This window comes from Melospiza georgiana, chromosome 3, assembly GCF_028018845.1.
Source record: "Melospiza georgiana isolate bMelGeo1 chromosome 3, bMelGeo1.pri, whole genome shotgun sequence".
Taxonomy (NCBI): domain Eukaryota; kingdom Metazoa; phylum Chordata; class Aves; order Passeriformes; family Passerellidae; genus Melospiza; species Melospiza georgiana.
The window spans coordinates 547,191-570,374 of record NC_080432.1 but is presented as its reverse complement, the minus strand read 5'-3'; the positions used below and the strand labels follow the sequence as shown (position 1 = coordinate 570,374).

The following is a 23,184-nucleotide window of genomic DNA, read 5'->3' as shown; positions in this document are numbered from 1 at the left end:
CCAAAGCAGAGCCAGAGGAGTTCACAAACCTGTTCAGCTCCACCTCGGCTCTGTTTCCCAAAGGCATCCTGGAGTTCCCCACCCCAAACTTGTTCAGCTCCACCTCGGCTCTGTTTCCCAAAGGCATCCTGGAGTTCCCCACACTGGGAGCTCTGTGGAGGAGCAGAGCCCAGCACAGCTGTGCCAGGGAATGGGGACACTGAACCCACAGAGGTCCCGTGGTGGCTCTGGGCTGTGCCCAGCCCTGTAGGGGCACGGCTCTGTGTCCTCCCACACCAGGCTGGCACAGCCCTGCTGCCCCTGCTCTCTCAGCAGAGCAGCTCCTTTCCTTTCCTTTCCTTTCCTTTCCTTTCCTTTCCTTTCCTTTCCTTTCCTTTCCTTTCCTTTCCTTTCCTTTCCTTTCCTTTCCTTTCCTTTCCTTTCCTTTCCTTTCCTTTCCTTTCCTTTCCTTTCCTTTCCTTTCCTTTCCTTTCCTTTCCTTTCCTTTCCTTTCCTTTCCTTTCCTTTCCTTTCCTTTCCTTTCCTTTCCTTTCCTTTCCTTTCCCTTTCCCTTTCCCTTTCCCTTTCCCTTTCCCTTTCCCTTTCCCTTTCCAGGGACAGGACAAGGGGAAAAGGCCTCAGGCTGTGCCAGGGCAGGCTCAGGGTGGATGTTGGGAACAATTCCCACCTGGAATTGTCCACCCCTGGCACAGCTGCCCAGGCAGGGCAGACTCCCCATCCCTGGAGGGATTTCAAAGCCCTGTGGATGTGGCACTTGGGGACAGGGGTCAGTGGTGGCCTGGGCAGTGCTGGGGATGGTTGGTCTCCGTGGTCTCAGAGGGATTTCTGAGACCACCATCCCAGCCTGTCCTTGGGAAGATGCCGCAGGAGTTGAGTGCTGCTGTGCTGTGCCAAGGGGGTGTTTGTCACCCTCCACCAGCCAGGAGCTGTTTTGTCACCGCTCTGGGGTCAGCAGTGAGGGCTGTTCCAGCTGGGGAGCCCCAGCTGTGCCAGCACGTGTTTCTAGGAAGGCAAAGCTCAAGGCTCCACTGACCCCACAACTTTCAGATCCCCCTTTGAGCCCCGCGAGGCTCGGTCACGCCAGGAGCTGCACGGGGAGGGGGAGCAGCATGCCCCGTCCCTGTCCCCGTGTCCCCATCCCCCTCAGGATGTGCCGTGACCTCACGGGCTGCTGTGACAGCCTGGGTGTTTTCCAGGAACCGTGTCACCCGTGTCACCCGTGTCACCCGCAGCTGGGGGACGTTCCCAGCGCCGCTGCTCTGCTGGCCGTGGAATGCAAATCAGGGCAGGCAGCTGCTGCCAGGGGTGACAAACCATTGACATGAAACCTTCAGGGCTTGGGGCACTTTCTCCAAGAATGTCGGGGTAGGGGGAGTGTCTCAAACAGGAGCCTTGGTGGCAAAAACATTTCCTCTTGTCGGGGTGTGACAGGAGTGGGCACTGCCAGCCTGGGGGTCAAGGTGTGCCTTGGGTGCAAGGAGTGGGCACAGCTGGAGTGGGGGGACAGGGGACAGGGATGGATGGGATATTGGGAATTGTTCCCTGGCAGGGCTGGATGGGATATTGGGAATTGGGAATTGGGAATTGTTCCCTGGCAAGGCTGGATGGGATATTGGGGATTGGGAATTGTTCCCTGGCAGGGATGGATGGGATATTGGGAATTGGGAATTGGGAATTGTTCCCTGGCAGGGATGGATGGGATATTGGGAATGAGGAATTGTTCCCTGGCAGGGATGGATGGGATATTGGGAATTGGGAATTGTTCCCTGGCAGGGATGGATGGGATATTGGGAATTGTTCCCTGGCAGGGATGGATGGGATATTGGGAATGAGGAATTGTTCCCTGGTAGGGATGGATGGGATATTGGGAATGAGGAATTGTTCCCTGGTAGGGATGGATGGGATATTGGGAATGAGGAATTGTTCCCTGGCAGGGATGGATGGGATATTGGGAATTGGGAATTGTTCCCTGGCAGGGATGGATGGGATATTGGGAATTGTTCCCTGGCAGGGATGGATGGGATATTGGGAATGAGGAATTGTGCCCTGGCAGGGTGGGCAGGCCCTGGCACAGGGTGCCACCCTGGATCCCTGGCAGTGCCCAAGGCCAGGCGGGACACTGGCACACCCTGGCACGGTGGGAGGTGTCCCTGCCACGGCAGGGGTGGAATGAGCTGGGTTTGAGGTGGAGAAATTCCATTAAGTGATTCCATGGAGGAATTCCATGGGGAGCCTGGCCAAGTGAGCCTGGCAGAGTTTCCCCAAGCCCTCCAGGAGCCCAGGTTTTTTGGGGGTTTTGGGGATTTTTGGGACTCGAGGCCGTGGGCAGCACCTGGCAGAGCCCTGGGCAGTCCCTCAGCACTGAGGGGACACCACCAGCCCTGTTGGGGACAGCACTGTCACCTCTGCTGCAGAGCTGCTCTGGAGGCTGTTGGGATGGCGCAGCAGGAATGGGGTGGGCTAGACTGGAAGAAAATGTAAAATGAGATCTAAAAATTCACTCTGTCAGCAACAAGTCAAATTATATGACTAGATCTAAAATATAGCAGTGTAAAAATACATAAAATATCTATATATGTAATACATTAAATGCCTACATATGTAATGTATAAATATGTATGTATTATATAAATTTTATGTGATACATATATAAATATATTAAAAAATCTAAATTTTCATTTAGATATGCATAATTTATAAAATATTAAAATATTTTATAAATATGTAGAATGCATATTATATAAAATATATACACTGTATAAAAAGATATATTTTATATAAATATAAAAATATATTTGTAGTATATAAATATTATATATTTATATATAGTGAATATATAGCATTTATATACTACAAGTATATTTGTAATACATTTGTAGTATATAAATACTATATATTAATATATACATATTACTTTTGTATAAATATATATGTAATATATTATTATATTACATATAATAATTATATAAGTATATATATTAATATATCCATATGTAAAATGTACATATATAAGCATACAATATAAATATATTAATAAATATATAAATAAATCTGAAAAAATATATAAATATCTACATATGTACTATATAAATATATAAATGCTTGCATAAAACATACAAAGCATGTGATTTTGTAAAAAACATCTCAAAACAGATAAAAATAGATAAAAATACATGAAAATACATCACAATTTAAAAATAAGTAAATGAAGCTCTACGCCTGTGGTGCCACCACCTCCCACAGCAGCCCCCGCTCGTGCATCACACACCCCATCCCTGCTGGCAATGGGAGCGCTCTGGGGCCCAGGCTGTCCCTGCCCATGTCCCTGTCACCTATGTGTGTTTGGTGCCCATGTCCCTGCCCATGTCCCTGTCACCTGTGTGTGTTTGGTGCCCAGGCTGTCCGTGCCCATGTCCCTGTCACCTGTGTGTGTTTGGTGCCCAGGCTGTCCGTGCCCATTGCCCTGTCACCTGTGTGTGTTTGGTGCCCAGGCTGTCCATGCCCTGTCACCTGTGTGTGTGTTTGGTGCCCAGGCTGTCCCTGCCATGTCCCTGTCACCTGTGTGTGTTTGGTGCCCAGGCTGTCCCTGCCCTGTCACCTGTGTGTGTTTGGTGCCCAGGCTGTCCGTGCCCATGTCCGTGTCACCTGTGTGTGTTTGGGGCCCAGGCTGTCCGTGCCCATTTTCCTGTGTGTGTTTGGTGCCCAGGCTGTCCGTGCCCATGTCCCTGTCACCTGTGTGTGTTTGGTGCCCAGGCTGTCCGTGCCCATGTCCCTGTCACCTGTGTGTGTTTGGTGCCCAGGCTGTCCGTGCCCATGTCCCTGTCACCTGTGTGTGTTTGGTGCCCAGGCTGTCCTTGCCCTGTCACCTGTGTGTGTTTGGTGCCCAGGCTGTCCGTGCCCATGTCCCTGTCACCTGTGTGTGTTTGGTGCCCATGTCCCTGCCCATGTCTCTGTCACCTGTGTGTGTTTGGTGCCCAGGCTGTCCCTGCCCTGTCACCTGTGTGTGTTTGGTGCCCAGGCTGTCCCTGTCCATTGCCCTATGTGTGTTTGGTGCCCAGGCTGTCCCTGTCCATTGCCCTATGTGTGTTTGGTGCCCAGGCTGTCACTGCCCATTGCCCTGTGTGTGTTTGGGGCCCAGGCTGTCCCTGCCCTGTCACCTGTGTGTGTTTGGGGCCCAGGCTGTCCGTGCCCATGTCCCTGTCACCTGTGTGTGTTTGGTGCCCAGGCTGTCCCTGCCCTGTCACCTGTGTGTGTTTGGTGCCCAGGCTGTCCGTGCCCATGTCCCTGTCACCTGTGTGTGTTTGGTGCCCAGGCTGTCCGTGCCCATGTCCCTGTGTGTGTTTGGTGCCCAGGCTGTCCGTGCCCATGTCCCTGTCACCTGTGTGTGTTTGGTGCCCAGGCTGTCCCTGCCCATTTCCCCATGCGTGTCTGTGTATTTAGTGCCCAGGCTGTCCCTGCCCATTTCCAGGTGCCTGTCTGTGTATTTAGTGCCCAGGCTGTCCCTGCCCGTTTCCAGGTGCCTGTCTGTGTATTTAGTGCCCAGGCTGTCCCTGCCCATTTCCAGGTGCCTGTCTGTGTATTTAGTGCCCAGGCTGTCCCTGCCCGTTTCCAGGTGCCTGTCTGTGTATTTAGGGCCCAGGCTCTCCCTGCCCATTTCCAGGTGCCTGTCTGTGTATTTAGTGCCCAGGCTGTCCCTGCCCGTTTCCCCATGCGTGTCTGTGTATTTAGTGCCCAGGCTCTCCCTGCCCGTTTCCAGGTGCCTGTCTGTGGCTTTAGTGCCCAGGCTCTCCCTGCCCGTTTCCCCATGCCTGTCTGTGGCTTTAGTGCCCAGGCTGTCCCTGCCCGTTTCCCCATGCCTGTCTGTGGCTTTAGGGCCCAGGCTCTCCCTGCCCATTTCCCCATGCGTGTCTGTGTATTTAGTGCCCAGGCTCTCCCTGCCCGTTTCCCGGTGCCTGTCTGTGTATTTAGTGCCCAGGCTGTCCCTGCCCATTTCCAGGTGCCTGTCTGTGTATTTAGTGCCCAGGCTCTCCCTGCCTGTTTCCAGGTGCCTGTCTGTGGCTTTAGGGCCCAGGCTGTCCCTGCCCATTTCCAGGTGCCTGTCTGTGTATTTAGTGCCCAGGCTCTCCCTGCCCGTTTCCAGGTGCCTGTCTGTGTATTTAGTGCCCAGGCTGTCCCTGCCCATTTCCCCATGCCTGTCTGTGTATTTAGTGCCCAGGCTGTCCCTGCCCATTTCCCCATGCGTGTCTGTGTATTTAGTGCCCAGGCTGTCCCTGCCCATTTCCCAGTGCCTGTCTGTGGCTTTAGGGCCCAGGCTGTCCCTGCCCATTTCCCCATGCGTGTCTGTGTATTTAGTGCCCAGGCTCTCCCTGCCTGTTTCCCAGTGCCTGTCTGTGGCTTTAGGGCCCAGGCTGTCCCTGCCCATTTCCAGGTGCCTGTCTGTGTATTTAGGGCCCAGGCTGTCCCTGCCCCTTGCCCCGTGCCTGTCTGTGTGTGCTTGTTCCCACAGGGCCGGTGCCAGCCGTGCCCACGTGCCAAGGGCTCTCTGTGTGTCTCCGCAGGCGCAGGCCGCGGGCTCGGCCCAGCCCTCGCCCACCCATGGCCGCCCACCCGCCGGGCCCGTGCTCCAACACTCAGCCTCAGCCGGCTCCACACCCACACACGGGGCCCAGGACGCGCTGCCGGGACTCGGGGGCGACGTGCACGAGGCCTTCACGCAAGGTGACAAGCATGGGGACGAGCCACCATGGCAAGGAGCGGGCATGGGGAGGGATTGTGCCCTGGGAGGGTGCCCAGAGCAGCTGTGGCTGCCCCTGCATCCCTGGCAGTGCCCAAGGCCAGGCTGGACACTGGCACACCCTGGCACAGTCCCAGGTGTCCCTGCCATGGCAGGGCTGGCACTGAGGGAGCTCTGAGCTCCCTTCCCACCCAACCCAGTTGGCATCCTGTCATCCCAAGGTGCTGCTGACTGCCATGGCTCCGGGCTGGGCTTCTCATTCTCAGCACACAAATCCTGTGGGGTGCAGATCTGGGGGGTTCAAGGGACAAACTGAGCTCTGGGGACATCCTGGAGCCACTGCCAGGGCCTGAAGGGGCTCCAGGAGAGCTGCAGAGGGACTGGGGACAAGGATGGAGGGACAGGAGCCAGGGAATGGCTCCCACTGCCAGAGGGCAGGGCTGGATGGGATATTGGGAATGAGGAATTGTTCCCTGGCAGGGTGGGCAGGCCTTGGCACAGGGTGCCCACCTTGGATCTCTGGCAGTGCCCAAGGCCAGGCTGGACATTGGGACACCCTGGGACAGGGGAAGGTGTCCCTGGAGGTTTTGGAACCAGGTGATCCTTAAGGTCCTTCCCACCCACACCATCCCCTGATCCCACGTACAACACACACATAACTCATCATTCCAAGGCAATCATCACAAACCCCTTTCCTGTGCCCTGGACCAAATCTGGGGGCACACTTTGAATCTTTTGAACTTAATGAAGTTAATTTGTTTTTCTAAAGATGATCTTCCACGAGGGGAAGTTATGCCCACAAATCATTTCAGAATAAAACCTTACAAACCTGTTGTGTTTACAAACCTGGTGGTTGGACTGCCAGAAGAAACACAAGGGCTTTCAAGGCTCTTTTCTCCTTGTTGGCCCATCCAGAGCCTTTCATCTTTAGTGCCATAGGAGCATCCTGGAATGTGGAGCTGGGGGCAGCACAGCAGCAGGGCCTGGTGTTCCCATCTGTGGCAGACATGGAGGTTCTTTGTGGACATCCCCTCTTGGAAGCTGCACCTCCACCTGTCCCTAATGTTCTCCTCTCTGCCAGTGGAAAAAGGACAGAAAATCCTCCTGTCCTTATGGCACAGGTGTGGGCAGAGCCAAGGGATGGACAGCAATCCACAAAGGCTGGATTTGATGGTCTTGGAGGTCTATTCCAACTTCAATATTTCTGTGATTATCTCTGTGGAACTGGTGGTGTTCCCTGGGAAATCCTGCTGGGAATCACATCCCTGATTCCTGGGCAGTGAATGAGAACCCTCACCTGATAGAGAGGGGGTTTGTTTCTGTAAAATCTGACAGGGCACCTCAGCTGGACGTGGTTTCCCTTCCCAGGGAGGGAAGATTGTGAATGGAAGCATCAAATCCCTTTGTCAGGTGGCCAGGTTCCTTCTCCAAACAAACCAAACATGGGAAGGAACCTGGCAGAAGTGAGGCTGCACCTCAACCCAAACAGGCTGTAGGTAACAGTGTGTGTTTATCAGTGCTCACTGGAGGTGTCACAGGTTTTATTGTAGGTGTGACAGGTACAGTGTGTATCTATCAGTGCTCAAAGGAGGTGTAACAGGTACAGTGTGTATTTATCAGTGCTCACAGGTGTGACAGGTACAGTGTGTATTTATCAGTGCTCACTGCAGCTGTAACAGGTACAGTGTGTATTTATCAGTGCTCACAGGTGTGACAGGTACAGTGTGTATTTATCAGTGCTCACAGAAGGTGTGACAGGTACAGTGTGTATTTATCAGTGCTCACAGGTGTGACAGGTACAGTGTGTATTTATCAGTGCTCAAAGGAGGTGTGACAGGTACAGTGTGTATTTATCAGTGCTCACAGGAGGTGTGACAGGTACAGTGTGTATTTATCAGTGCTCACAGGTGTGACAGGTACAGTGTGTATTTATCAGTGCTTACTGGAGGTGTGTGAAAGGTTTTAGTGTGTATTTATCAGTGCTCACAGGAGGTGTGACAGGTTTGTGTGTATTTATCAGTGCTCACAGGATGTGTGACAGGTACAGTGTGTATTTATCAGTGCTTACTGGAGGTGTGTGAAAGGTCTTAGTGTGTATTTATCAGTGCTGACTGCAGGTGTGACAGGTACAGTGTGTATTTATCAGTGCTCACTGCAGGTGTAACAGGTTTTAGTGTGTGTTATCAGTGCTCACTGCAGGTGTGACAGGTACAGTGTGTATTTATCAGTGCTCACAGGTGTGACAGGTACAGTGTGTATTTATCAGTGCTGACTGCAGGTGTAACAGGTACAGTGTGTATTTGTCAGTGCTCACTGCAGGTGTGACAGGTACAGTGTGTATTTATCAGTGCTCACTGCAGGTGTAACAGGTACAGTGTGTATTTATCAGTGCTCACAGGTGTGACAGGTACAGTGTGTATTTATCAGTGCTGACTGCAGGTGTGACAGGTACAGTGTGTATTTATCAGTGCTCACTGCAGGTGTAACAGGTTTTACTGTGTGTTATCAGTGCTCACAGGAGGTGTGACAGGTACAATGTGTGTTTTTTCAGTGCTCACAGCAGATGTACAGGATCCCTTTCCCAGCCCAGGATGGGGACAGAGCTCCCTGTGCCCCAGGAGGACCCCAGGATCCATTTCATGCTCCTCCTGCCCTGTGTTTGTGAGCAGCACAAGGGAGGGAATGGTCTTTGAGCTGCTTGGAGCCCCTGATTATGGCAGAACATGCCATGCTGGATCTTTGCTCATTTTCCTGCCTTCCCTGGCATCCCTGTTGGATCTGTGTCTATCTGCCCTTTCCTGGGAAGGAGCAGAGGCCCTGGCAGGGCAATCCCTTCTAGCAGAGTCACCCCAGCATGTTCTTCACCTTCTCCTTGAGCTGATGGACCCATCAGGGGCACCTTGCTGCCTCTCCCTAAGGACTGCCCCTTCCTCAGGACCTGCTGTGGCGTTTCCAGATTTTTAACTTGTGGCTTTCCAGATTTTTAACTTTTGGCTCTTCCAGGTTTTTAACTCATGGCTTTCCCAGGTTTTGAACTTGTGGCTTTCCCAGGTTTTGAACTTGTGGCTTTCCCAGCTTTTTAAACTAGTGGCTTTTCCAGGTTTTTAACCTGTGGCTTTCCCAGGTTTTTAACTTGTGATTTTCCAGGGTTTTATCTTGTGGCTTTCCAGGTTTTTAATAGTGGCTCTCCCAGGTTTTTAACTAGTGACTTTTCCAGGTTTTTAACTAGTGGCTTTCCCAGGTTTTTAACTAGTGGCTTTCCCAGGTTTTTAACTTGTGGCTTTCCTAGGTTTTTAACTTGTGACTTTCCCAGGTTTTTAACTAGTGACTTTTCCAGGTTTTTAACTTGTGGCTTTCCCAGGTTTTTATCTTTTGGCTTTCCCAGGTTTTTAACTAGTGCTTTTCCCAGGCTTTTGATTAGTGGTTTTCCAGGTTTTTAACTTGTGACTTTTCCAGGTTTTTAACTTGTGTCTTTACCAGGCTTTTATCTTGTTGCTTTTCCAGATTTTTAACTTGTGGCTCTACCAGGTTTTTATCTTGTTGCTTTCCCAGGTTTTTAAACTAGTGGCTTTCCCAGGTTTTTATCTTGTGGCTTTCCAGGTTTTTAACACCTGACAGCATCCCAGATATGTGTTGTGAGGAGCCAGCTGTCAGTGGGGACCAAAACAAACCCAAGACACCCCTCAGCACCCTGATTCTACTTCAACAAAAGCATTTCAGTTACTCCTGCTGCCTTTTGCACATCCACCAGACATTAAAAATGTGATGGTTGCACCTCTCGCTGTGCAACCCTTTAGGCCCTTTAGGCCCTTTTAAAATCTTAAATCTACTTTGCCTTTCTCCTAATCCTATCTCACAACAAAAAAATAAATGCATTAAAATAATTTTTTATCAATTACAAAAAGAAATAAAGTTTAAAATTTCCTTTATACCTTTTAAAATCTTAAACCTGCTTTACCTTTCTCCTAATCCTATCTCACAACAAAAAAAAATAAATACATTAATAATTAACCAACAGTAAAAACCACCATGCTCATTAAAAAAACTCAAAAAATCTAAAATTAACAAACCAAAACCACTACACAAAATTAGTGGTTTTGTTTGTTTCTTTTTTGTTAATTAAAAAAAAAAAAAAGTTTTTTATCTGCTGCTGTCCAGGATCCATCTCCCCTGAAATAGGAATCTCTTTGAGTTAGGTCTCATAAGCTTTTGGAGATTTATTTCACACCCAAGATAGCTCAGCTACCTTAGAAGGCATGAAATCAGCAGGATGGTTTTTGTGGCACTGTTAGAAACAAAAAAAGTTTTAGTAAAAGGCAAAATAACAAAACCCTTTACAGAGAAAAACTAATCTAAGTGCTGGTAAAACTGGTAAAACACCTCATAAAAGCTGTTAGTTTCTTTGTTCTCTTCTTTTTCTAGTAAATTTCTCAGACAGGACTTTTCAGCTCCTGTCCAATTAACTAACCTTAAGTTTAAAATGAAGTCCCCCAAACCCCATAAAACACCTTTTTCACCTAATCAAAAATAAAAACTCCTAAACTTATTTCCTTTTTAAAAAGACAAAAGATAGTTTTGTCGCTCCGTCAGCGAAAAACACATTCCTGTACTCCCCTGCTTTTGGGAGCCAGCTCGGGTGGGGAAAAGGGACAGTGGGCAGTGGCAGTGCAGCCCCTGCTGATGCTGTGTGTGCCACTGTCACTGTGTCACTGTGTCACTGTCAGTGTCACTGTGTCACTGTCCCTGTCACTGCCACTGTCACTGTCCCAGGGTGATCAGGGCATGGGGCACAAGGGACTGGTCCTGCATCTCCCCTGCTTTGGGAGCCAGCCCAAGGTGGGGACAGGGGACCCTGGGCAGTGGCAGTGCAGCCCCTGCTGATGCTGTGTGTGCCACTGTCACTGTCACTGTGTCACTGTCACTGCCACTGTCACAGGGTGATCAGGGCATAGGGCACACGGGGGTGTTCCAGTTTCATCTCCCCTGCTTTGGGGCAGTCCAGGTGGGGACAGTGAGGCTAAATTGGGTTCAGGGGACCCTGGGCAGTGGCAGTGGCAGTGCAGCCCCTGCTGATGCTGTGTGTGTCACTGTGTCACTGTCACTGTGTCACTGTCAGTGTCACTGTCGCAGGGTGGTCAGTGCATGGGGCACACGGGGGTGTTGCAGACCCATCTGCCCTGCTTTGGGAGCCCCCCCAGGTGGGGACAGTGAAGCTAAATTGGGTTCAGGGGACCCTGGGCAGTGGCAGTGCAGCCCCTGCTGATGCTGTGTGTGTCACTGTCACTGTGTCACTGTCACTGTCACTGTGTCACTGTCAGTGTCACTGTCGCAGGGTGATCAGTGCATGGGGCACACAGGGGTGTTCCAGTTCCATCTGCCCTGCTTTGGGAGCCCCCCCAGGTGGGGACAGGGGACGCTGGGGGCAGTGGCAGTGGCAGTGCAGCCCCTGCTGATGCTGTGTGTGTCACTGTGTCACTGTGTCACTGTCAGTGTCACTGTCACTGTGTCACTGTCAGTGTCACTGTCGCAGGGTGATCAGTGCATGGGGCACACAGGGCTGTTGCAGACCCATCTGCCCTGCTTTGGGAGCCCCCCCAGGTGGGGACAGTGAGGCTAAATTGGGTTCAGGGGACCCTGGGCAGTGGCAGTGGCAGTGCAGCCCCTGCTGATGCTGTGTGTGTCACTGTCATTGTGTCACTGTGTCACTGTCAGTGTCACTGTCACAGGGTGGTCAGTGCATGGGGCACACAGGGCTGTTGCAGACCCATCTGCCCTGCTTTGGGAGCCCCCCCAGGTGGGGACAGGGGACCCTGGGCAGTGGCAGTGGCAGTGCAGCCCCTGCTGACCCTCTGTGTGTCCCTGCCAGGTACGAGGAGGAACCTGCGCAATGACCTGCTGGTGGCAGCTGACTCCATCACCAACACCATGTCCTCGCTGGTGAAGGAGCTGCACTCGGGTAAGGGCTGAGCCACAGCTTGGAGATTTGTCCTTAGGTTTAGCTTCTGTCAAAGCTGTTTTTCTATTAACTGTTATTTCTGTTCTGTTGTTTTCTGTAATGTGAGGTTGCGTGTCCACGTTCTCAGTGAAAAAATCACTTTTACACCCAACACCACTCCCTGGGCAGTGCTGGGTGATGATCCAATGACACAGTCACAAGGCAGAGCAGGTTTTTGGGGTGAGTGTCCCCAGATTCCTGCAGTACCTGGGCAGCAGGTGAGACCCTCTGCTGTGCCTCCCCATCAGATGATGCAACCACGTCTCAATAGCTGTACAGGAGGCCACTTTCACCCCTTGTGGTTAAACAATGACGTGGAAAACAGCTAATTACTCCCTCTGAGCCTGTTCCCCGTGCCAGGGGAGCTGAACACCCCTCTGGGGCTGGGGCAGCTCCTGCCTCTCCCAGGGAAGTGTCTCCTGACCCTTGTCAGCAGCAGGGCTGGGACCATGCAGTGCTGCAGCACTAAATCCTGCATCCAGGAGGGATTTCTGCATGGAAATAAAGGGCTGGCAGGCTCTGAGAGGGCTCTCCAGGGTGCAGTCCCATCCCAGAATGTGCCCAGGGACGGACTGAACTCAGTGCACTGGGCTGGGGACAAACAGGGGAGCAGTCACAGCTTGGACTCTGTGGAGGCCCTTGGGCAAGGTGGAGGTGCTGTGGTTCTGTTCTGGGCTGGTTGTGGTGCTGAGGAAGAACAGAAATGTCCCGTGTCTGTCCCTGCCCTTTGGCAAGGTGAAGGTGCTGTGGTTCTGGTTCTGTTCTGGGCTGGTTTTGGTGCTGAATAAGAAGGGAAGTGCCCTGTGTCTGTTCCTGCTCTTTTCCAAGTTGAAGGGCGTTGTGGTTCTGTTCTGGGCTGGTTTTGGTGCTGAGGAAGAACAGAAATGTCCTGTGTCTGTCCCTGCCCTTTGGCAAGGTGGAGGTGCTGTGGTTCTGGTTCTGTTCTGGGCTGGTTTTGGTGCTGAGGAAGAACAGAAATGTCCTGTGTCTGTCCCTGCTCCCTGCTGGAGCCAGCACCAAGTTCCCCACACATTTTGGGTGACCCACGAGGCTCTGCCGTGGTGGTGGTGGAGCCTGCAGGGGTGAACAGGGGGGTCTCACTGCCCAGCAGTAAATCCCCCTCCAGCCCCATGTCCTGGCAGCAGAGGCAGCTCCAGTTAATAAAGCTGTCCACGGATGACACAGCACCAGCAGGGCCATGCCAAGGCCACCAGCTCCCCCATAAATCACCTCAGCTCTGCCCCCAAGGCTCAAACACGGAGAGCAAACCTCTGCCCGGGCTCTGCACTCGTCCCTTTTTGCTTTGCAGAGCACAGGGAGTGTTGTAGAGTCACAGAATTGTGGAACAGCCCGAGTCAGAGCCGCAGGGATCCAGCTGCTGACCCTGCCCAGGACACCCCAGCAATCCCAGCCTGTGCCTGAGGGCATCGCCCACAGCTTTCCCTGATCTCCATCCCAAACCCCTGACACAGCTGCAGCCACCCCCAGGGTCCGTCCCTGGCCGCCAGCCATGCCAGGGCCCTCCAAAGCTGTGTGGCTCACCGGGGAGTGGGAATGGAATGGGAATGGAGCTGCTGACAGGCTCGTGCTGGAGGAGGTGCAGAGAGCAGGGAAGGCTCCCCTGGAAGTGTCTGCGATGGTGTCATTTGTGCAAATGAGGAAGAGCATGAGTTATCCTCAGCTGATGGAGCCAGCAGGATTTCACACGTCGTGTCCCGAGGGGAGCTGTGGGAACAGACAGCTCCTGCAGCGTGGGGAGGGCTGGGATCCAGGGGGGCTGCAGATCCCTCCCTTCCCTTCCCTTCCCTTCCCTTCCCTTCCCTTCCCTTCCCTTCCCTTCCCTTCCCTTCCCTTCCCTTCCCTTTTCCCTTTTCCCTTTTCCCTTTTCCCTTTTCCCTTTTCCCTTTTCCCTTTTCCCTTTTCCCTTTTCCCTTTTCCCTTTTCCCTGTCCCTGTCCCAGGAGGGGACACTCACAGCAGCACCACCCCGTCCTCCCGTGGCGCCCAGGGTGCCCTGATGGCCCCAGCCACCTTCTCCTGCCATGGTGCTGGGGAGGGATGGCTGGAGAGCAGGAAAGGTTCATCCCCAGAGGGTGCTGGCACTGCCCAGGCTGCCCAGGGATGGGCACTGAGGCTGCCAGAGCTCCAGGAGCCACACCAGAGTGCCACAGCCACACCACAGTGCCACAGCCACACTGGAGTGCCACATCCAAAGTGCCACAGCCACACCACAGTGCCACAGCCACACTGGAGTGCCACATCCAAAGTGCCACAGCCACACCACAGTGCCTCTCACGCTCCCAGTGCTGCTGGGCAAACACTGACCCATTTTTACTCCATTTTTACTCCATTTTTACTCCATTTTTACTCCGTTTTTACTCCATTGTTGCTCCATGAGAGCTCCAAAGGAGCAGCTTCAGGGCTGCTGCTCTGCAGGGAACCAAGGCAATTCCTTTGCTGGCTGTTCCTGACCCCACACTGAGCTCCAGGTCCCAGTTTTGGTCATTCCAGAGCTGCCTGATCTCCTCAGCTCTCCCTTCAAGGACCCACTGGAGCTGTGTGACCCCCATGTGTCACCATGCTGCTCTATGTACACGACCTATTGTGTAAAATTTAATTAATTTAATTTTTCTTACATTTAATTATTTAATTAATTTTAATTTTATTAATTTATTTATTTTATTATAATTAATATAATATAATATAACATTATATTATTATTATATTAAAAGATAATATTATATTATCTTCTTATATAATTATATATAATTTGTTATATATTATTATATATAATATATATAATATTTATATTTGTTATATAATTTATTATATATAATATTTATAAAATATATAATATATAAATATTGTATATTTAATTTATTTTATTTTGTTAATTTTCATTAATGCAGGGGAAAATAAATGTTTGTTTGAAGATGTTACTCCCTATCACAGTAAATTCAAAAATCAGACCTCATGGTGCAACCATGCTTCTTTAGTTCAGCCTGCATTTGATATTCCCCTCCAGTTACCACATAGAATATAATAAAATTATATTTATAATATTTTTAAAATAATAAAAATAAATAAATATAATAAATAAAATAAAAACCCTGAAGGGGTTTAAAGGCCCTGTGGATGTGGCACTTGGGGACATGGGGCACTGGTGGCCTTGGGAACTGGGAGGAAAGTGGACTCGATGGTCTGAGGGATTTTCCACCCCCAACAATTCCACGATTGCATCTCTCCTCTCACCCCCCTGTCTCATGTCTGCTTTTCCTCTTTGTGTTTTTTCCTGAAGCAGAGGAAGAAGACGAGGAAGAAACAGAGAAGCTGCAGAACGGAAAGGATAGAGGTGAGGGGACAAACCTGTCTGAGAGCTCTGCAGCATTTTCTGACCACTCCTCTGGGGCTTCACTGCCTCCCTTTGCACCCCACGGGGGCCCCTGGGTGCAGGTGGATGTCCCAGGTGCAGGTGGATGGCTCTGGGTGCAGGTGGATGGCTCTGGGTGCAGGTGGATGTCCCCAGGTGCAGGTGGATGGCTCTGGGTGCAGGTGGAGGAACAGGTGGATGGTTCTGGGTGCAGGTGGATGTCCCAGGTGCAGGTGGATGTCCCAAGGTGTAGGTGGATGTCCCAGGTGCAGGTGGATGTCCCCAGGTGCAGGTGGATGGCTCTGGGTGCAGGTGGATGTCCCAGGTGCAGGTGGATGTCCCCAGGTGCAGGTGGATGTCCCCGGGTGCAGGTGGATGTCCCCAGGTGCAGGTGCATGGCTCTGGGTGCAGGTGGATGCCCCTGGGTGCAGGTGGATGTCCCAGGTGCAGGTGGATGTCCCCAGGTGCAGGTGCCAGTGGGGATCCATCCCACGGTGACCTTGGCTGGACAAGTGTCCCTGTGCCAATGCGGATCCATCCCATGGTGACCATGGCAGAAGTGTCCCTGTGCCAATGCGGATCCATCCCATGGTGACCATGGCTGGACAAGTGTCCCTGTGCCAATGCGGATCCATCCCATGGTGACCTTGGCAGGACAAGTGTCCCTGTGCCAATGGGGATCCATCCCATGGTGACCATGGCAGGACAAGTGTCCCTGTGCCAATGCGGATCCATCCCATGGTGACCTTGGCAGGACAAGTGTCCCTGTGCCAATGGGGATCCATCCCACGGTGACCATGGCAGGACAAGTGTCCTTGTGCCAGTGGGGATGCCAGGGTGACCTTGGCAGAAGTGTCCCTGTGCCAATGGGGATCCATCCGAGGGTGACCATGGCAGGACAAGTGTCCCTGTGCCAATGGGGATCCATCCCATGGTGACCTTGGCAGAAGTGTCCCTGTGCCAATGGGGATCCATCCCATGGTGACCATGGCAGGACAAGTGTCCCTGTGCCAATGGTGACCTTGGCAGGACAAGTGTCCCTGTGCCAATGGGGATCCATCCCACGGTGACCTTGGCTGGACAAGTGTCCCTGTGCCAATGGGGATCCATCCCATGGTGACCATGGCAGGACAAGTGTCCCTGTGCCAATGGGGATCCATCCCACGGTGACCTTGGCAGAAGTGTCCCTGTGCCAATGGGGATCCATCCCATGGTGACCTTGGCAGGACAAGTGTCCCTGTGCCAATGGGGATCCATCCCACGGTGACCATGGCAGGACAAGTGTCCTTGTGCCAGTGGGGATCCCAGGGTGACCTTGGCAGAAGTGTCCCTGTGCCAATGGGGATCCATCCGAGGGTGACCATGGCAGGACAAGTGTCCCTGTGCCAATGGGGATCCATCCCATGGTGACCATGGCAGGACAAGTGTCCCTGTGCCAATGGTGACCTTGGCAGGACAAGTGTCCCTGTGCCAATGGGGATCCATCCCACGGTGACCTTGGCTGGACAAGTGTCCCTGTGCCAATGGGGATCCATCCCATGGTGACCATGGCAGGACAAGTGTCCCTGTGCCAATGGGGATCCATCCCACGGTGACCTTGGCAGAAGTGTCCCTGTGCCAATGGGGATCCATCCCATGGTGACCTTGGCAGGACAAGTGTCCCTGTGCCAGTGGGTATCCATCCCATGGTGACCTTGGCAGAAGTGTCCCTGTGCCAATGGGGATCCCAGAGGCAGTGCCACCAGTGTCTCAGGAGGTCCCTCCCTGTCACCCCCGTGTCCCTGGTGTCCCAGGCTCTCCCCCTGTGCTGAGGAACCCGTGTCCATCCCAGGAGTTATCCCAGAGCTGGGAGGGATCCTCGTGGCCTCGGGGTGTTCAGGGCAGCCTGAGGGAGGCAGTGCCAGCATCCGCTCCTCTCCTCACGCTCCAGGAGCCACCAGGAGGCTCCTCCCAGGGCCAGGACCTCCCTCAGGGCTCTCCTGGCTCCTGCTCTGGGTGTTCCAAACCCAAACAGGGGAACAGCCTTGGCCGGGTGTGAATCAGCCCCGGCGTTTGTCTCACTCGAGCCAAACCCCGCTCCAGCATCAACAGAGCAGGGTTTGGAGGCTGCTTTTGTTGCGCACACATTTCCTGCTGGCTCAGCTGCCGCGGCATTGCTCCCAGCACAGCTCACTGCCCTGGGCTTCCCCATCCCTGCCTCGTTCGGGGCACCCAGGTGTTTGGAACCGCTCTGTTCCTCTGCCCGCCCGCGGCTGGGCGCGGTGGGGAGCTGGACTTTGGCTCAAACAGGAGTTTTGCAGAGCAGACCCAGCTCTCAGGACCCTCTCTGCCCCAGAACATTCCTCATCACTGGAATATTTGAGATGCTTAGCAGATGATCCGCGCGGCCCTTTCCAAATATGCATTGTGTCTGGCATGGGAAACGGGGCAGGGGGAGGCTGAGGCACGGCAGATGGTGGATGGAGCAGGGATGGAGCACAAACTCTCCCCGATTACTCCAGCCCAGACGTGTCCAAGAGCAGAGCCGGGTCCAAGAGCCTCGGTGTGGAATGTAAATACCGTCCCTGCCAGGGGAAAAAGCACTTTATTGCAGTCCCAGAGCCGGTGAGGTCAGCCTCTGGCAGGGAGAGCCGGGAATGATCAGTGTGGAGCTGCAGGGGCTGGGGGACAGCAGGGAGGGGTGACACCGGAGCCGGGGAGCTGTGGCTGGGGGGCTGCAGGGGTGGGGAGCCCTGGTTCTCATTTTGGGATGAACAATAGGAAAAAAGCAGCTCAGGGGGTCCCCAGCCCCTGCACCCCACCAAAACCAAGGCGGGGGCTGGTCCTCACTGCCACGGACTCAGAGAATCACCCCAGAATGGTTTGGATGGGAAAGGCACCTCAAAGCCCACCTAGTGCCACCCCTGCCATGCCAGGGACACCTCCCACTGTCCCAGGTGCTCCCAGCCCTGCCCAGCCTGGCCCTGGGCACTGCCAGGGATCCAGGGGCACTTCTCTGGGCACCCAGGGCCTGCCCACCCTCCCAGGGAACAATTCCTGCCCAATATCCATTCCAAATCGACCTTGTTTTGATTTAATGCCACACCTAGGGACAGCATCATCCTTGGGCTTCCTCACAAGTTTCTCCATGTGGTTATTTCCTATTTCCCTGCTGTGTTTTTGTTTTATTCCCAATTAATGAACCCCAGCCCTCCCTTCTCTGCTGGAGAGGCTGACCTTCAGCGGAGCAGGGCTGGGTTTGGGGGATGAAATCCTCTACGAGGAGGATTTGTTGCACACACGCGTTTCCCGCTTTGATCTGTGTCACAAATCCCACTCAGTGCATCCCCTGTGGTTTGGGACAGTCCCAGGTGTCCCTGCCATGGTACTGGGGGGGCTCCGAGGTCATTCCTGGATCCCATGGAATGCCCCTGCCCATCCTGGCCAAAGCTGAGCTCCTGCATCCCCCTGTCCCCAGGGGACAGTCCCTGGCGTGGTTGGGGTGGCACCGAGCTGGCAGAGGGGGCTGTCTGTGCCCCTGGGACATGCCCAGGCTGGAGAAACGCCCTGTGAGACCCTCGTGCAGCTCAGCAGGGACAGGGCCGAGCCCTGGGGAGGTGCCCAGGTGCCAGGACAGGCTGGCAGGGGCAGCCTGGCACGGGGACACCGAGGTGACCCCGCGGCAGTGACGTGTCCCTGTCAGGCTCTGTGGTTCCTGTGGCATTCCTGGCGAGGGGGGCACAGCCCTGCCCCTGTGCCTGGCACCAGAGAGGCCACCCTGGGCACCAGGGACAGGGAGGGACCATGGCACCCAGGGAGGTGGCACCTGGAGGGGCTGAGGGCACCGGGATCAAAGCCCAGGGTGGGAATGGCAGGGAAACTGAGGCAGGATCTTTCTTCTCTGTGGTGCTGGGTGTGTGGTGTTCACAGGGGTCCCAGGGTGAGGGAAGAGAATCTGACTCCATGTTCCAGAAGGCTGATTTATTATTTTATGATATATATTATATTAAAACTATACTAAAAGAATAGAAGAAAGGATTTCATCAGAAGGCTGGCTAGGAATAGAAAAGGAATGATCACAAAGGTTTGTGGCTTGGGCTCTCTGTCCGAGCCAGCTGACTGTGATTGGCCATTAATTACAAACAGCCACACGAGCCCAATCACAGATGCAGCTGTTGCATTCCACAGCAGCAGATAATCAATGTTTGCATTTTGTTCCTGAGGCCTCTCAGCTTCTCAGGAGGAAAAACGCTAAGGGAAGGATTTTTCATAATTCGTGTGTGTGACCCCTGGGGAGAAGGGGCAGGAACAAAGGGAATTCTGTCCCACCACAGCAGTAAGAGCTGGGGCACATCCTCATTTCGTGGGACAGGAAACGCTCCCTGTGCTAACCTGTCCTTCCCTCTCTGCAGGTTAGGAGGGAGCACAGGCTGGACAGCAGCTCAGGTAAGGATGGACACCTGTCCCACCCCCTGGGCTCCTGTCCCCTCCTGCTCTTGTCCCGTTTCTGCACCAGGAAGGTCCCACCTGCCCATCCCTCCACTCAAAAGGATGTTTTCCTCAGAATTATGGAATGGGTTGGGTTGGAAGGGATCCTAAATCCCACCCAGTGGCATCCCTGCCATGGCAGAAACACCTCCCACTGCCCCAGAATGGTCCAGCCTGGCCTTGGGCACTGCCAGGGATCCAGGGTGGGCACCCGGTGCCAGGGCCTGCCCACCCTGCCAGGGAACAACAATTCCTCATTCCCAAGATCCCATCCAGCCCTGCCCTCTGGCAGTGGGAGCCATTCCCTGGCTCCTGTCCCTCCATCCTTGTCCCCAGTCCCTCTGCAGCTCTCCTGGAGCCCCTTCAGGCCCTGCCAGGGGCTCTGAGCTCTCTCCAGGGTGGGCAAACACCATCACCCCCATCTCTGCCAGCCTTATCTCCCATTTATTGTCCCTTCTGTAAGGAGAGGAAACAGGAGCCCGTGGTGATGGACGCTGTCCAGACAGACCAAAAATACCCTGTCTGCCCCCAGAAAAGCAGGGCCGTGAGTTAATAACCAGGCACAACAGATGGACAGACAGACAGGTGCAGCAGGGAGGGCGGGAGGGGCAGGGCTGGAGCCCGCAGTGTCTCCAGGGAGATCCTTATCTCCCCCACCTGAAAAGCTGCGGGGAGCAGGCTCGGGTTTCCTCAGCCTCTGGAAGTTTGCCATGACGCCCATCACCACTCCCGGTGGGCAGGAGGCACAAAATCCTGCCTGGGTGCACCAGAGGGGACAGAAATCCTGCCTGGGTGCACCAGAGGGGACAGAAATCCTGCCCGGATGCACCAGAGGGGACAAAAATCCTGCCTGGGTGCACCAGAGGGGACAAAATCCTGCCTGGATGCACCAGAGGGGACAGCAGGGCATGGGGACAGCAGGGACCCCCTCCCTCTCCCTGGGGATGGCAGGCACCAGGCAGGACAAAGCTTCCACCTCTCCCCGATGCCCAGGGGCCAGGAGAAGCAGTTGTGGATCCAGAGCAGGATTCTGCGGGACAATCCCAGCAGCAGCTCGCACCAAACACCCTCTGCCAAGTGAAGAAAGGGGGTTTGCCCTTTTCCCCACCTGCCAGCAGTGCAAGGAGAGAGCCCCAGAGGGGCTCAGGAGCCTTTCTGGCAGTTTTTGCATTAGGAATTCAAGTCCTGCCTGATCTGGGAAACAATCTGGTAACTCAAGAAGGAGTGAAATTGCAGTGCTGGAGGGGGAGGCAGCACGGGCAGCCGCAGAGTGAGGCTTTCCTCAGCCCTGAAAGGCTTTGGAGAAAGGGACATGAGTGACCCTGCCACCCCCAGGGCTGGAGGGGACGGGGGGAGCTCCAATTTCCCCCTCCCCAGAGCCCAGTGGGGCCTCAGGCGCATGAGAGAATGAGGGAATAAATGAGAGACCATGAGAAACGAGGGAGAGGAACCAGCCAGGCTCCTGGATCCTACAGAAAGATGGGAAAGGACAAAAGGAGAGCAAAAATAACCCTTTACACTGTGGTGGCTCTTCCTGCAGGGAGAATTTCCCCATGGAAAGGGGGTCAGGCCTTGGCAGGGGCTGCCCAGGGAGGTTTGGAGGTGGCACTCAGGGCACAAGGTGAGGATTGCACTTGGTGACCCCAGAGGTTTTCCCTGTCCCCAAGTGCCACAGGGCTTTGAAACCCTCCAGGGATGGGCACCCCAAACCTCCCTGAGCAGTGCCAAGGCCTGAGCCCCCTTTCCATGCAGGAATTCCTCCTGGTGCCCACCCTGAGCCCATTTCCCCTTGTCCAGAGCAGCTGCTGCAGGGCAGAGAGCTGGGGGCTCCTCCTGGGGAAAATGACCCCAAACTATCACAGAGTGCCTGAGGAAGGTCATTCACAGAGACCTGAGCTGCAAACAGCTCCAGGCACAGATTGCTGGAACCTCACAGAATCCCAGGATCATTCAGGCTGGAAAATCCCTCCCAGCCCAGCTGTGCCCAGTGCCCACCCTGTCCCCAGCCCAGGGCACCCAGTGCCACATCCAGGACACGGGGATAGGCACCCCAAACCTCCCTGAGCAGTTCCAAGGCCTGAGCCCCCTTTCCATGCAGAAATTCCTCCTAATGTCCACCCTGAGCCTGCCCTGGCCCAGCCTGAGGCCATTTCCCCTTGTCCTGTCCCTGTTCCCTGGCTGTCCCCTCCTGTCAGGGACTTGTGCAGAGCCACAAGGGCCCCCCTGAGCCTCCTTTTCTCCAGGCTGAGCCCCTTCCCAGCTCCCTCAGCCCCTCCTGGGGCTCCATTCCCTTCCCAGCTCCCTCAGCCTCTCCTGGGGCTCCATTCCCTTCCCAGCTCCCTCAGCCCCTCCTGGGGCTCCATTCCCTTCCCAGCTCCCTCAGCCCCTCCTGGGGCTCCATTCCCTTCCCAGCTCCCTCAGCCTCTCCTGGGGCTCCATTCCCTTCCCAGCTCCCTCAGCCCCTCCTGGGGCTCCATTCCCTTCCCAGCTCCGTTCCCATCCCTGCTCCCAGCACTGCTGGCTCTGGGGCCGGGTGGGATCTCTGGGGGATTTCTATGGGATTCCTGTGGGGTCTCTGCAGGGTCCCTGGGGGATTTCTGGGTGATTTCTGCAGGGTCCCTGGGGGATTTCTGGGTGATCTCTGCAGGGTCCCCGCAGTCCCTGACGGGTTTCCCGGTGCCGCAGGCTCGGAGGATGCTCCTGCGACCGAGGGACGTCTCCCCCCCTCAGAAGAGGCCGTTCCAGCCCATCCATCACCATCGTGCAACTGTGACCGATCTCCACCACCTGGAGCCAGCACCGGGAGCTGTCCCGAGGCCTCTCCTGCCCCTCAGGCCATTGCATGCACCCTCGGTGTGTTCCCGCCCGGCTCGGCCGCTCAGGCAGGCTTAAAAAACAAAAATAACACCTGAAAGGACACTGCTGGTGGCTCTGTGTGCTGCTCCCTCCCAGGGTCCCCCCAACAGAGCCACTGTCACCCCCACGGGGTCACTGCCCCTGGCTCTGTCCCTCCCCTCTGTGCATGGAACAGAGGGCAGCAGCCCCCAGGGTCACCCCTGCACAAAACAGGGGGGGTTCAGCCTTAAAAACCCACCTGGAGCTACTGCAGGGGGGGTTCAGCCTTAAAAACCCACCTGGAGCTCCTGCAATGGGGGTTCAGCCTTTCCAAACCCACCTGGAGCTCCTGCAATGGGGATTCAGCCTTTCCAAACCCACCTGGAGCTCCTGCAATGGGGGTTCAGCCTTACAAACCCACCTGGAGCTCCTGCAGGGGGGGTTCAGCCTTAAAAACCCACCTGGAGCTCCTGCAATGGGGATTCAGCCTTAAAAACCCACCTGGAGCTCCTGCAATGGGGATTCAGCCTTAAAAACCCACCTGGAGCTCCTGCAATGGGGATTCAGCCTTACAAACCCACCTGGAGCTCCTGCAATGGGGATTCAGCCTTTCCAAACCCACCTGGAGCTCCTGCAATGGGGATTCAGCCTTTCCAAACCCACCTGGAGCTCCTGCAATGGGGGTTCAGCCTTACAAACCCACCTGGAGCTCCTGCAATGGGGATTCAGCCTTAAAAACCCACCTGGAGCTCCTGCAAAGGGGATTCAGCCTTTCCAAACCCAC

General features: G+C 54.3%; 1 protein-coding gene across 4 annotated transcripts in view; it reads left to right on the top strand.

Moving 5' to 3' along the window:
* The window catches only part of DTNB (dystrobrevin beta), a 134,886-nt gene extending 112,399 nt beyond the window's left edge, over nucleotides 1-22,487 (top strand). For 2 of the 4 annotated variants that reach the window (XM_058020290.1, XM_058020287.1), the window contains 5 exons: nucleotides 5,559-5,718; nucleotides 11,601-11,690; nucleotides 15,027-15,080; nucleotides 19,490-19,523; nucleotides 22,251-22,487. In XM_058020290.1, the coding sequence (XP_057876273.1) occupies nucleotides 5,559-5,718; nucleotides 11,601-11,690; nucleotides 15,027-15,080; nucleotides 19,490-19,494 (309 nt within the window). In that variant the 3' untranslated portion in view covers nucleotides 19,495-19,523; nucleotides 22,251-22,487. Of the gene's footprint in view, nucleotides 1-5,558; nucleotides 5,719-11,600; nucleotides 11,691-15,026; nucleotides 15,081-19,489; nucleotides 19,524-22,212 lie in introns of all 4 variants that reach the window. The other 2 variants (XM_058020289.1, XM_058020288.1) reach the window with 2 other exon arrangements.
* Nucleotides 22,488-23,184: the final 697 nt, after the last annotated feature.